Source organism: Mauremys mutica, chromosome 17, assembly GCF_020497125.1.
Source record: "Mauremys mutica isolate MM-2020 ecotype Southern chromosome 17, ASM2049712v1, whole genome shotgun sequence".
NCBI lineage: Eukaryota > Metazoa > Chordata > Testudines > Geoemydidae > Mauremys > Mauremys mutica.
This window is the reverse complement of record NC_059088.1, coordinates 21,814,014-21,829,794: the sequence shown is the minus strand read 5'-3', so window position 1 is coordinate 21,829,794 and position 15,781 is coordinate 21,814,014. Positions and strand designations below refer to the sequence as shown.

At 41.3% G+C, this 15,781-nt stretch overlaps 1 protein-coding gene across 8 annotated transcripts in view; it reads right to left on the bottom strand.

The window, feature by feature from the left end:
• The window catches only part of POGZ (pogo transposable element derived with ZNF domain), a 65,762-nt gene that overhangs the window by 47,006 nt on the left and 2,975 nt on the right, over positions 1-15,781 (bottom strand). For 7 of the 8 annotated variants that reach the window (XM_044991986.1, XM_044991984.1, XM_044991987.1 and 4 more), the window contains exons 2-3: positions 2,321-2,445; positions 196-354 (exon numbers count right to left, since the gene is read on the bottom strand). In XM_044991986.1, the coding sequence (XP_044847921.1) occupies positions 196-354; positions 2,321-2,444 (283 nt within the window). In that variant the 5' untranslated portion in view covers position 2,445. Of the gene's footprint in view, positions 1-195; positions 355-2,320; positions 2,446-4,570; positions 4,729-15,781 lie in introns of those variants that run through there. The other variant, XM_044991985.1, reaches the window with a different exon arrangement.

Below are 15,781 nucleotides of genomic sequence, written 5' to 3'. Positions count from 1 at the left end.
ACTCACAGGGACAGCACTCAAAGAACCTACAGTTTTTAAAAGAGGTCTCCCATCCAAGTACTAACCTGACCCATTCCTACTTAGCTTGTGAAATATCACAGGTTCACAAGCACAAGAGCGTATAGCTACCATTATGGCCTAACATTCCCCCCTGAACACCCACACCCATAATATATTGAAAGCATTTCTGCTTACCATTGTTGTTTGCAAACAGCGTCACTAGTGTCTTCTTAGCACTGTCACTGTTTTGAGCCCCACTGCTACTGACCGATGTAGCTGTAGAGAGATTACCTCCTATGGATGCATGGGCAACAATCGGCAGAGGGGCAGAAACAGGCTGCAGACTCACTGAAACTGCCAGGAAGGAATTTCATAGTCACATTTAGAAAAATAACACAGAGACACTACAAAGTTTGCAGAGATGCCATAACAGCATGCTGTTTGGGCATATTGCTATTGTATTACACTAAGTAAAACCTGTAGTTTCAGGTATCCTGTTTTCTAAGCCCAGTATTTCCTACCAAGCTACACAAGCAAAAAAGGCATTTGGCCAGTTCAAGACCATTGTTACTTATTTGCTAAAACAGATTATTCCCCATCCCCTGCTGAATTATTTTCTCCTTGCTGATGCCACTCTGTCTGCCACAGAAACCTCCCTTTAGCTCTGCTCCAGCTGGAAGAACATGAAGAAGCAGATGGCACCAAAAAGAAGCAGAACTACACCCTCCCTGTTGGAGGCACTGTCTTATCCTACTCACCTACCAATATACCCAGCATCTACTAGCTTGTGGTTTCTTGTAAAAGCCCTGGTGTTGAATCCTTCCCCAAATATCCCATGTTAACAACAAGATGCAAACAGCAGCTAGTCAAAAGAAGTTAAAAAATTAGCTGCCAAGAACACCCCCAGAGCACCGCATAACAGGATTAGAACCTAGGTTCATAGTAGTTAAAGATGCAATAGGCCAACTACCCTTGAACTAGAGCACAAGATAGTCCCTAAAAGTACCAGATATTAAACTGATGCTATTCTTGATCTTAGCCAAAAGGCCAAGAAAAAGCAATTCAAATGGCCAAACAAAAGACTAATTTATTAAATATGCCAGTCTGTTCCACCCACATGCACAGCTAGGAAAGGACTTAAAAAAACCCAACAACAACTCACAACACACACCAGGCTCAATAAACTGGGATGAACCAGAAGGATAGTGAGTAAATTTTTTTTTATTTTATTCATGTTACATCTACTCTTGAATTTTAAATCAATTATTGTGATAATTACCCAATTTAAATATTTATTACTTTATCCCAGCCCCGTTCAACATGTTCATAACAGCTCAAGTCAATATTTATGATGCATCATTCTTATACAAATACCTAGATTGGGTAATTATAACTGGAACTATTAAATCAAAACTGAAAAAATGAGAAGTGTTGTATCTACCTATTAAGTCCCTTTAAATTAGTCTTAACATTTCTCTTAAAGAAAAACAACAATATAATAAAAAGATATTCTAATCACCAAATTTAATTATAAACAGTACGGACCTGAGATCCTTCAAGCATGCATGCTTTGAAGTCAATAGAACTACTTAGGTGTTTAAAGTTAAGCATACATGCACTTGCACGATCAAGACCAAAATCAGTTAAAATAGTGAAATAAAGTGATTTTAAAAAGTAATTAATCAAACAGGTTGCCATCTTGACAGTCTGACAATATAGGCTAGGACATAGGAAATGCAGTCTGCTGTTAAAATTAGTGGGAGAGTCAGCTTTTCAAAGCTGTTGGAATGAGCAGACTACTTAACAGTAACATTTGCAAAAGTACTTTGTAAAATTTAAAGCACTATATATACACACATACCCACAATGTTATTTAATATCTTATTCTTATACAAGTTATAAATTGGGTACTTTTTAAAACAATCACGTTGGTTGATTTAACAATAGATGAACAACTGTTAACCAAAGTTTCCTCCCCCAAAAAACAAATCATACCTTCAAATAACTTTGAAAATCTCTAATTCCACATTAATTCCATTGTTAAACTGCATTTCCTGCCTCTTAATAAGCAGGAGGTCCAGTCTGCTGAAGTATAACCAGAAGGTCAGCTCCTGCAGAGCCATATGAAAGCTCTGTTCACAGTTACACATCAGGAATTTCTAACTGTTCAGAAAATTTATGTTTTAATATATCTATTATTTGATAGCTAAATATTTACTGAACAGCACATAAAGGGAAACTTCCGTGATTAGTTAAATATAAATACTGTGTTATACAACATCTGTATCTTGCATAACTCTATACTAAAATAGCTTTTTACCCGTAGCAGTTTTATCAACTGAATTATAATCTTCAACAACAGAATCTTCAATCACGTCACTGATTTTCTGCCATGGCTCCAGCTCCTCCTCCTCACATTCCATAAAAAGGTCGGTGTCTGCCATCCTGTAAAGGGAAGAGAGGAAAGACCCTTTATTGGGTGTTGAGAAAACTAGATTTCGTCAGACAGCAGAAGTCTCATAAACAAAGAATCCTAATTCCAGATCCACTAGTAATGTCCATTATTTCTTCACTGGGGTGGGGGAAAATGTGAAACCTGGAACTGCAAATTACATTTTTCTTTCTTGTGTTTTAGAATTTAATCCACATGCTACTTGAAATGGATTTGTTTGTACTCATTTCAAAAAGAAAATTGTTTTTACCTTAAAACATCAGGATTTCAAATCTTTACATTTCTGTTTCAGTACTGCCAACCATAGGCACCGACTTCCTCAGTTCCCAGAGGGTGCCCGCGCCGACTCCGCCCCAGGCCCCGCCCCCACTCCACCCCTTCCTCCAAGCCTCCACTCCCGCCCCGCCTCTTCCCGCCCGATCCCACCTCTTCCTGCCCCAGCTCCTATCCCCAGTGCCTATGCTGCCAACCCTGATGGCTCAAAAATCATGACCCAGAATCCCCAAATTCATCAAATGTCTTTTTTAAAAATCAGGAGATTTAAAAAATAATAATGATTTTTGGTCTATCTTCTGGTTTTTGAGCACTCCCCAACTACTCTCAGTATGTGTGTGACTACTGCAGGCTGAAAACGTCAATCTTAAATGCATACAACATGTGTGCACACAAAAATGCAGGCCTCTGCTCCTCAACCCTGCCCAGAATCCTCCTCAGCTCCCCACTAGCAGCCTTTCACAGGCACTAATTCCCCAGCAGGCTCCTATAGCCATCTCTGTCAACACTATGCTTCCTTGTGGCAAAGAGTTCCACATGTCGAATAGAAGATAGTTTTTTAAAAAAGTGAATTTCCTGTTATCAGTCTTATAATAATTTCCTTTCCAATTCACTGAATGATTTTATATTATGAGAATTATAAATAGGAATGCCTAATTCACTTTCTCTACACCACTCATTTTCTATACCTCTATCATGTCCCCTCTTATCTATATTTTGTCTAAAGTAAACAATTCCAAACATGTTAATCTCTCTTCATGTGGAACTCTCTCCTTCCTGATAATCATTTTTGTCACTCTTCTCTGAGCTCCAATTTCTTCTACATCTTTTTGAGATATGGTGACCAGAACTGAATACAGCTGAAGGTGTACCATGGATTTATACAGTGGTCTTATATTTTTCACTGTTATCCATTCCATTCTTTACACATCCTAACATTTTGTTTGCTTTTTGACCACCATTGCACATCAGAGAGAAATTCTCACTGAGCTGTCTACAACAGTGGCCACGTCTTTTTCCTGTGTGGTTATACTTAATTTAGACCTCAGTGACACATGTAGGAGTGGAATACTAACACTTATAGATTGTACATCTTTGAGTTGTTAACTAAACATTCAGACTATCAAGCCAGTCTTAAAACAAGATGGAAACTGCTTTACAGTTTGATATTAGCCTCTAGCATCACAAGGAATGTCTCTTCTCAGATGGTAAGACAAGCACCAGTATCAGGCCTCCAAAAAGTTGGTTTTCATTATTACTGTTCAGTTCTACATATAGGTCTCCAATAGGGCTTTACACCTTTGGGCCAAGCAAAATGGAAACATCATTCTTGTAGAACTAGGTCTGCATTGTTTCATTTAGCAGGTATTAGTCTCTAAACTCCATCTCAACATGTGGTTCACCAAAAAATTCAATTCAATGGCACATTTATGGCCATGTCTACACTAGAAAGCTTACAGAGGCACAGCTGTACTGATACTGATCGCTTGTGGAGCTGCACTATGCCGATGGGAGAGAGCTCCCCTGTTGACATAATAAAACCCCACCTCAATGAGCAGCAGTGGCTATGTGAATGGGAGAACCTCTCCCACTGACACAGCGCTGTGCACATCACCACTTAAGCTGGCAAAACTTATGTCGCTGGGGTGGGGGGGTTCACACAGGGATAGTGTAGACATGGCCTTAGAAATCTTTAACCCAGACCAGTAATTTCAAAAACGGTATTACATTTTTTTTTAAAGAAACTAGAGGTTTTAATAGGTTACCATGAAAACTTTATTTCCTAATCTTTAAGACTGCTTTATTGATGTAACCTATTGTCCTTTCCATCTACTATAGACCCACCTGAATGGGCTGAAAGCAGAACAAGTGGCAGTTCTGTAGCATAGCTAAATGAGGCTTCACACTTGCAGAAAGGATTTTTCTCCTCTTGATTATGTTTTGGTGGAAGAGGAGATTGTTGTGATTGCATTTTGTCATCTCTACCACCATTTGACAGCCATTAAATCTGATGAGAAACATTCTGAGACAGATTGGCCAAAGTAAACAGCTGACAATAGAAAACAAGCAAAAAAGTAATCCAGATCATTTACAGACAATCTGTGTTATCAATAGCCAAAGAAGCAGAGCTGACCAAAATGCTTAAATACAGACCAAGGTTTTCATTAGCTTGCTGTTATAAGGCAATTTTAATTTTATATAGTATACCATAAATTAAGTAATCATACTGGGACTAAACTGTAAATGCAAGTCAGATCATTGAGCTACAGTCATTTTACTCCTAATACAATCAAAGTTCGAGCCAAACAAAAGTTGTATCTCTCACAAACTTCAGGACATAACTCACTCGAAAGCAATTGTCTAAAGGAGAATGGTTTTTAATGCATCCAAATACTCAGTCATGATTGCTTATGAGTACCTGTTTGCTGGGTGTTGTTAATGGATCACAGACCTGGGTGGGGTCAATGGGTGTACTAAACACCTTCCATTCAGGCTAAATGAGGGAACCAATAAATGATCCATTGTTTACTGATAATTGAAACAATGGAAACCATCACCTGTGAACTGAAGCAGCATGGCAAGCCTGGACAGTGACTGGACCATGCTGGCTAAGGGGTCTTCCTGAAGGCTGATAGAAAATGCAGGGATTGAGTAGGGGGGATGTAAGTGTCTGAGGCCTTGGCTACACTTGCACGTTATAGCGCAATAAAGTCGCCAAGAGTGCTCTACCTCACTCCACGTCCACACTGGCAAGGCACGTAGAGCGCTCTGACTCCGCGGCTGGAGTGCTCCTAGTACTCCACCTCCCCGAAAGGAATAACGTTTGTTGCGCTCTCACTGGAGCGCCGTGGCGCCAGCGTGGACATCTAATGCGCTCTGACTGGCCTCCAGAAGTATCCCACAATGCCTGTTCTAGCCACTCTGGTCATCACTTTTAAACTCTGCCACCCTGTCCTCAGGTGACCAAAGCGTCAGACCCGCCCTTTAAATTCCCTGGGAATTTTGAAAATCCCCTTCCTGTTTGCTCAGCCAGGCGTGGAGTGCTCTCAGAGCATCTTTCCAGGTGGCCATGCCTCCATGCGCCAGGCGATCCCCAGTATGGAGCAATGGCAAGGTGTTGGACCTCATCAATGTTTGGGGGGAGGAACCTGTGCAGTCCCAGCTGCGCTCCAGCCGTAGGAATTATGATACCTTCGGGCACATATCAAAGGCCATGATGGACAGGGGCCACGACCGGGATGCGGTGCAGTGTCAGGTTAAAGTAAAGGAGCTGCAGAATGCCTACCGCAAAGCCCGCGACGCAAACGGCTGCACCAGTGCTGCCCCCGCGACCTGCAAATTCTACAAAGAGCTGGACTCAATACTTGGGGGCGATCCCACCTCCACTGCAACGACCACTATGGACACTTCCGAGCCCAGCACAGCAAGGGGGGGTGGGAGGAGGAGGAGGAAAGCGTGAGCGATGGTGCTGAGGCAGGGGGAGACACCCCAGAATCCTAAGATGCATGCAGCCAGGAGCTGTTCTCGAGCCAGGAGGGAGGCAGCCAGTCGCGGCATCCGGTGCTTGGGGAAGGACAAACAACAAAGGAGGTTCCTTTCGGGAAGGAAGTTTTTAGGTATGGGCTCTTTGGGCGAGGATGGGGGACCATTGCTGCACACAGGCAAGCTGCGTATGGGCCAGGGCGGAAGCCGCATTGTAGAAGAAGACCCTCCCTTGCTTCCCTCGTCACCCTCAGCAGCAAGATATCTTCCAGGACGAACTCCTGTGGAGAATGTTGGGACACTGTTCAGTGTAGGTGCCCCCTGCAGCTGTTGGCTCTCCCCAAGGCACAGAAACCCAGAGGACAGTACAGCCATGAAACAATCAGCCCCCATGGACCCTGTGCTTACTCACCATTTTTGGGGCTCCCGTGGGTTATGTGCACTCGCTTTGGAACAGGCAAAGTATGTTTTTTGTGATTGCCCTCCTTAAGTGCAGTGGAATCATTGCTCTGTGTGTACAATGCTGCCTCCGTTAAGTGTTGCATTTTGCCTGTAGAGGTGCAACCTTGAGATCTCAGCTGTCATTCTTATCACCAGCCGACAGACTGAGAAGACTCCAGAAGAGGCCGCGTAAAAGCAAAGTAAACGAAAATCGAAAGACAGAAGGAGAGCGAAAGGAGGATCTGCCAGGAGAACACGACGCACCAGCGGCAAAGCACAGAACAGCTGATTAGCATAATAGAGCGCCAAGCAGACTCTATCCAGACGCTTGTCGCCTGTCGCCATGCAGGCAGGACACTACCATGCTAGCCCCGCCCTGCCTCCAGCCTTTGTTTCAAAACTCTTCTCCTGTGCTCCCATGTCCCCTCCAATCCACTTTCTCCAATATCCGGGTTCTTACCGCCCCCAGCTGCCTCCTACCCCCTTAGCTTCGCCATCCACCAATGAAAACTACAATCCTTATTCACTGCACTCAACCCTTCTCAACATGCCTTATAGCCATCCTGAAGTGCAGCACTCAGTGCGCAGCACTCCAGACAGGATTCAAGAGTATGAGACCAGGACATACTCAAGCTTATGAATGAATCTGTCCCCACCCCACCCTCTTGCCCTTTTGGTATTTCTGTGTTACTTTGGGGTTTTTTCCAATAAATGAATTTTCTTTTCAATAAATAGAGTTTTTTTACTTTGAAAACATATTTTATTAGTGCATAAAGCAAAATATACCTTAGCCCAGGAAAGCAACAAGCACTGCAAGTCAGTGTACCAAACACAGCCACTGCACTTAACTCCTGTGAAGAGTACCAGACACTACCGGTGGCTTTCAGCCTCAAATTGCTCCCTCAAGGCATCCCTAATCCTTGCAGCCCCACGCTGGGCCCCTCTAATAGCCCTGCTCTCTGGCTGTGCAAATTCAGCCTCTAGGTGTTGAACCTCCGAGGGCCATGCCCGAGTGAAGCTTTCACCCTTCCCTTCCCAAATATTATGGAGGGTACAGCACGCAGATATAACCACGGGATGCTGTCGTCAGCCAAGTCCAGCTTCCCATAGAGCACCAGCAGCCCTTCAAACAGTCAAAAGCACACTCCACAGTCATTCAGCACCGGCTCAGCCTGTAGTTGAACTGTTCCTGGCTGCTATCCAGGCTGTGTAAGGTTTCATGAGCCACGGCATTAAAGGGTAAGCGGGGTCTCCAAAGATGACAATGGACATTTCGACTTCCCCTACGGTGATCCTCTGGTCTGGGAAAAAAGTCCCGGCTTGTAGCTTCTTGAACAGGCCAGTGTTCCGAAAGATGCGTGCGTCATGCACCCTTCCGGGCCAGCCTGCGTTAATGTCAATGAAATGACCACAGTGATCCACAAGCACTTGGAGAACCATGGAGAAATACCCGTTTCAGTGAATGTACTCGGAGGCTAGTTGAGCTGATGCCAGAATAGGAATATCTATCGCCCCTCCACAGTTAGGCAAACCCATTTGTTCAAAGCCAGCCACAATGTCATGCACATTACCCGGAGTCACGGTTCTTCTGAGCAGGATGCGATTAATGGCCCTGCAAACTTGCATCAACTCAATTCCAACCATCGACTTTCCCACTCCAAACTGGTTAGTGACCGATCAGCAGCTGTCTGGAGTTGCCAGCTTCCAGATTGCAATAGCCACCCGCTTCTCCACCAGTAGGGCAGCTCTCAATCTCAGCACACAGTCCCATGAAAGTGGCTTTTCTCAAACGAAAGTTCTGCGGCCACTGCTCGTCATCCCAGACTTGCAGGACAATGTGATCCCACCACTCAGTGCTTGTTTCCCGAGCCCAAAGTGGCGTTCCACGGTGGAGAGCATGTCCATGAATAAGACAAGCAATTTCATGTTGTATGCGTTATGCGACTCGATATCATCGTCGGACTCCTCACTGTCACTTTGGATCTTAAGCAGTAACTCGACTGCCAAACGAGACATGCTGGCGAGTCTCGTCAGCATGCTCCACGGCAGTTCGTGCTCTATTCACACAGACCAAAAGGAAAGACAAAGCGCGCTCTGCACCGAAACCGTTGAAAGATCGCGCCAAATGTGAACAGAAACACAGGGATTGCTGGGATGCAAAGCGATGCATCACGTGGTGTTGGGACAGAATCCAGAATGCCCCGAACCTTACGCCCCCTTCCCACAAGCCACAGCGCCTGAATGGGAAGAGGTGCTCTGTGGGATAGCTGCACATAATGCACCGCTCAAAATGCCGCTTCAGGTGCCGCGAATGTGGCCACGCCAGTGCACTTGCAGCTGTCAGCGTGGACAGACTGGAGCGCTTTCCCTGGTGCGCTCTCCAAAGGCTGGTTTAACCCAAAGCACTATACATCTGCAAGTGTAGCCATGGCCTGAGAGAGATACGCAGAAGCACCAGAGCAGACAGACTCTCTGAAGTGGTGAAGGATACATCCAGAACCAGCATGGCCCTGAGAGAAGCCTAGGAAGAGAGCTTTTGGGCTAAGTGCTGCTGACTGGAAAGGGGCTTGGAACTGTGAAGAAAAGAAAATTTCCCGTTGTTTGGTTCCTCCTGCGTTCAGGGAAGCAGAATGTTGTACATTCTTCGTAAATAAACAGGATTGCACCAAAGATACCCGACTCTATCATCAATTTCTCCTCCTAAAAGAAACAACCCTCAGAACCCTGAAATTTGGCTATCACTTCAGTCAAAAAGGGGTAACAATACTGACTTGAATGGGACTTCTTTAATTACAAAAAAAAAAGATTGGGTAGTAAGCGCATGAACCAACTCCACAGAGTAAAGTTATACACAATTGTTTGCAGGACTGAAGCCTAAATAAGACTATACACAAGGAAACAATGAGTTATGGGATACAACAAATACTCTGTAATTATATTAAAAAACAGAGGAACTCAAGAGGGTTAGGTTGTTAGGGCAACACAGTGGTGGTATGTGGTTAAGCATGAAAATCAACTTGGGGAAAGTACTGAACCATTTTATCTTTTAATATTAGTTCATAGACCTGATTAGAAGCTTAACTAAGTCACATACAGTTTTATTCGGAGTAATAGCAGTAGCCCCCACTTTTCTCCACTTTCATATCTGTAGAATAGCAGGGTATTGAGGTTAAAAAAACCAAACTGTTGCACTTGACTAGAGATATGGGCTTCCTCTAAATACCTTTTTTTAATCATTCTTAAAACATATGTTTACATGTATTTAAAAATATAACCCGAAGTGACAACTCTACACAAAACTAATAGATTGATATATAATAGGCATTAAACCTGAAACAAGTATCTATTAGTAGGAAAACAGATTGTCATTTCATATTGTGAGACGTTTACATGGCATATATCTGTGAGATCCTTTTATTTAAAAAAAAAAAAGTGCAAAATGAGGCACTTGGTGTAAAATGTAGTGTTCATATTCCGTTGGGGAAGAGGAGGCTTAAAGAACTGGATACACTGTTTCAAAATTGTAATTTTTCATTAGCACTCAGCAGCCAAGTTTTGTGCAGCTCCATGCGTGACATTTTATTTTAATTATTTAAGCATGTAAATTCGCATGTCAGTACAAATCACTTTCGAAAACATTGTGGATTTAGTGCTCGTGAAAAGTGCTGGACTGAGACTAGATTTCCTTTACAAGGTTTCCCAAGGAGAGAAGCAGGTGTGGGGAGCCACGTGGCTCCTGGGCAGGAGGGGAGGTGTGGCGGTTGCTATAACCGTCCATGTCTGAGCAAGGATCATTCACATAAGTAAGGGTTTTCAGAACTGGGCCTTTACTCATCACATCTATTTATGACATTGAGTTTTTTTGTTCTTCACTTCTTTCTCTTTTAATCAAAGAATGTTTACAGGATACCAGGAACTCTAGACAAGTAAGTTAAGTTACATGACAAAGATAGGTCATAACTGCACTGGGAGGTAAGTAAAAGAAAAAGAACAGAATGAGGATTTGAAATTGTACACATTCATCAACAAAATGGCTACTACTGCTTTTCTTGCATATCTAACAAATAACAAGCAAATGCATTTATGTAGCTGTTGCTATGAGAATCCATACTAAGAAAAATGATCAATTCACCCTAATAGTTTACTCTTTTTTCTCCTGGCAAGATAATGAACAAAAAGTTCATAAATTTAACATACTATTTGAGCCGGGTTATTCCAGTTTAGAACAACCAATCTCCTTTACATCTGTTTAAGCACGTGTCCACTCAGTAACCCCATTACTCCATATGTCCACTGAACTCATACAAATATTTGCTTAAAAGAAGCTTGTTCAGTGAACAAAAAACCTGGTAACCAATGGGAAAATACAACAAATGAACAGCTGACTGGTAAAAATAAGAATCTTAATTGCCAAATAAAATATTAGAAAAAAATCCATAACTCATCATCATGCATTTGACTAATTGTACATTAGAGTTAGTATGTTAGGCTTCTGTGTTCCTTTAAAATGAATTAAACAAGTGTTTTTCATAAAAACTTCAGTGAAGATCTCTCACAATATGGAACCAGCTCCAGCAATAAATTGCCTAGGGAGGTTGTGGAACCTCCATCTCTGGAGATATTTAAGAGTAGGTTAGATAAATGTCTATCCGGGATGGTCTAGACAGTATTTGGTCCTGCCATGAGGGCAGGGGACTGGACTCGATGACCTCTTGAGGTCCCTTCCAGTCTAGAATCTATGAATCACTTTCAGGGGAAAACTATTTTTCTTAAGTAAATTATTATTCTGTTGAATTATATCACCTCTGCTATTTCTATTATTTAAGTAACACTACAGAGCACTCATCAACATAGTATCTGAGCATTTCAGAAACATTACTAATGTATTTTATTTATCTTAATAACCCCAGGAGGCAGGGAAATATTCTCCTCATTTTAAAGATACTAAGACTCAAAGTGACTTGCCCAATATTCCACAGGATGTCTTTGCACAGTCAGAAACAGAATCCAGGTTTCCAAAGTCCTCGTCCAGTGCGTTAACCACAAGACCAAACTCCCCCTCATTCAAAATAAGAATAATTTCTGGATGACAAAAGATAAGGAAACACCTCCTGACAAATAAAACAAAAGAAGGCTCTGCAGCATCAATCTACCTTTAAACTCTGCATAGCAGGGAAAAATAAGACTCCGTATGTCCTAAATACTATTTTTTTCTCTCCTATGGTTCAAATTTATAATAATTACATTTGAACTTATTTTAAAAAATCCAAAACCATGAGATAGATCTATGCATGTTTCTAGTAGGTCACTGTCTCAATTAACAAATGCCTGCATATTTGTGATTTTAAATAATCATCCTCTTAGAAACATCTAGAAAAGAATTCCATGCAATAAAGCTTCGCTGAGATAATAAAAGAATGGTGACACTTAAAACAGTAACCATTTGTCTGGAGTCATATTACCCCATACTAAATGAGCAACAGTGCCTAGACATAATATTGATGGGCACTTTATAAATATTTAAGACAGACAGTCAGATCTGTACACTAAAGCATGCATGGTACGTCTATCCAGTAAGGTAAAAGCTATGAAGTTTAAAATTACATTAAGGAAATCTTTCCACACATTATTAAGAATACATAATTCAACACCTCATAATTATTCAAAAGACGCTAAGGTAAAACGTTAAAGACACTGTAGCTACAAGCTTTCTTTGACACTAACTTGCATTAAGTGCATAGTATTTCATCTGTTCATATCAACTCAACTAAGAAAATGTCTTCTCTCTTCTACAATGTAGCAGCTTTGTTTTTCGTAGCTTTGATCTTGAATATTTTTGTAAGTAAGAAGCCCTTGCTCAATAAAATGATTAATCCCAGTGATAAATACTCTACATTTAGCTTTTCAGCTTATAACTGGCAGATTGCTTGCTTGCAAATATGGATGCCAAAAACAACCCAACAATCACTAAATGTGCTAAATATACTACAAGAAATAAAACATTTTAGATGCATTTCCCCCCCGCTGTCAGCTGAAACGTGGGAAAAGACCTTTATAGTGTTGAAAGCCAGTGTGTATTAATTATACATAATTAATTGGCACAATTACAAAATATGGCCCCTTTGGCTTATGTGGACCAACATGGCTCATATTCATCTTTACCACAAGGAAAAAAATCATTAAGCCAATGGTCATTATGTTCTTGTATTAAAAAGGTTAGCATTTGATTATACATTCTGCTAAAACAGCTACCTTCACTGGTGGAGAGCCAGCAATAAAAATTTGAATTTGCATCCAAGTAGACAGATTACCCTAAATTTGAGAAAGGTCTTTTTTCCTTCTTGCCTAGCAGCAAAAAGCTGCTTGTCTCTTTTCTAATTTCAGCTGAAATTTGGCATCTGATCTAGGCTCCAACTGTATTTATTAAAATTAATAAACTGCCATCCTGTACAATTAGATAGATATAAAATGTAACAATTATGAACTGCCATTTTTCTCCAGAAAGCTTGACGAAACAGCTAGGAAGAAGGAGAGTTTTTCTTTTTTGTTTAAAAAATTTAGTGCTATTTTTAAACCTTCAAAAAGCATATCATCAAACAAAATTCAGTTAATTCAGATCCTACCACCAAAAAAGCCACAAATTAAGGACCTGATTCTCAACTAATATAAGATTTACCCTAGTGTAGCTCCATTAACTTCAATGTAGTTAGTAGTAATTTATACAGACGTAAGTACGTGAAGAGAATCAGGTCCCAAATGTGTTTATCAGAAGCACCTGTGGGTACTGGAGTCTACATGACAGCTGTAGAATAAGACAGCTGTGGCTCACTGAAGTGATATCTAGGTCATGAGATTATATATTTACTATTTCTCTCTCAAGTCTATATTACCTGACACAAAATGAGTTACACCCCCCATACAAAAACTTTTTAAGGACTGCAAATTCAAGATTCTCTCTACAGTATTCTTGAAAGCTTGCATGACAGGACATGCTATTAGTGTATAAGTTTTATTTAACGTTTTGAATGTAAAAAAATCTATAGAAATCAACACTTGTTAGGCTATTGCTGGTGGCCCACTTTCTGCTAAATAGCGACCTCCTCTCCAACACAGGCAGTCTTGGGGACAGAATATCGGATCACAAGTGAATATCCATCCTACTACATGGGTGGTTAAAAAACAACTTTGTTTTAAGATTAAATAATATTTTCTATTTCTATAGTGTCATTTAGTCTAGAAATTCAAAGCTTTTTACAAACATTACTTAATTCTCACAACATCCACATGAAGTAGGGAAGTATTTTTATAACCATTTTATAGATGGGGAAACTGAGGCAAGGAGATGTGAATTGACTTGCCCAGGATCAAATATAGCAGGGGTCTCCAACGCGGAGCCCGTGGGCACCATGGCACCTGCCGGGGCATCTCTGTGCGCCCGCCTACTGGCCGCCAGACAAGCAGCCGCCGAGAAGCGGCAATGACAAGAAGTGTTTCCGCTGAAATGCCACCGATTTTTGGTGGCATTTCAGCGGCAATGCCTCAAGATGATGCTGTTTTTTGGCGGCATTTCAGCGGTGACCCTTCTTGACATTGCCGCTTCTCGGCGGCATTCCAGCGCCTGCCACATGGAAAAGGTTGGGGACCACTGAAATATAGCAATTTATATAAGAGCATTAAAGAGAATCAAGGAGCTTTGACTTCTGGTCCCCTGCTGAAACCATTAGTTAATACTGTCTCACTCAACATAAAGCCCTCCTCATTATTAAAACCAGAATCAAAGCAAAATGGAAACAGATTTCCAGTCTCTGACCTTTCAGCTCCCCCAAATTAATTAATTACAAATTATGTCATTTTAAACAACATTCAACACCACCAATGCTCACAAATGTGGATTTTAATTTAAAAAACTTTATTCACAAATACAACAAACATGGTGAGAAGTACTTGACTTCATGTGAATTTACCGGGTAAAAAATGAAGACAGTTATCTTTTAAAACAAGGGAACCTGCAGGGATGGTCAGTCTAAGTATTGGACCATATCATGTTGTTAATTAATTTTTTAGACAAAACTCTGCATTGATTCCAACGGGGATCTTACACTCATGGCCCACTGTTTGCAATTTAAGATTGAATGCTCATCATGGAAATAACAGTAAAACAGGAATGTAATTTAATCTGAACACAACACAGCAAACCTATAAACTCTGATTTAAATGTCTGGATTTATTTCTCCCCAAAGAATATAGCAGGATAATTTTAGTTTGAACACAAAGGGATTGAATCCTGCAAGTCTTAGGTAAAATATCGATTGAAGGCAATGGGCCCTGATTCATCATTGCCCTGCAACCCCTCTTATGCCAACCAAGGTAAACTGGTGCAAAGGAGGTGAAAGCCTCTCCAGGAGATCTTTGCAACTGCTTTCAGGCTCTCAATCAGGGGGCATTCTGGGATGGGGCCAGGAGAGGGGGTGTGTCAGGGGCAGGAGGCATGCCCAGCACACACCTGTGCCCTGATGATTCTGTGCCTACAATAATGCCCACAGAGGCCACTGAAGGAGATGCATGATTTGGGCTGTCCTAGCTGAGAACTAGTAGATGCACAAACTGCCTTCTCTCTGTCCCTTCACTAGTGTAGAATCTAATCAATGAGTTTTGACTAAGAATTGCAGGATTTGACCCAAGATTATTATCTGTATCCCAGAAGATTAATTTTTAAACACCAAATTATATAAGCTTTGTGCACATTCCTTGCCAAACAAGTTCATCACCATTTTTTACACCAGTCTGGATTTACTACCAAAGATTTTATTCAAGAGCACTTATAATATATCCCAGCTAATATTTCAGTCCTCTCCCACAACTGTTGTTTTTCTCTCAGTGTGAAAAAATATCATCTGCATTAATATATAATTGCCACTTACATTTTCTTTCCCATGTACTAAAAAACAAGACCAGGATAGGCTTGAAAACAAAATAAAGTTAAAAAAAAATGGAACTCCTTCACATGAAAAACAAAGCTAAAACCCTAATGATGCTTCATTTGGTTCTTTATCAAGGACGTTAGACATAAATGGAATGTATAAATGCATCGAGTCAACCACTCTCCCGCTTCTAAGCCCATCTCTTCTCTCC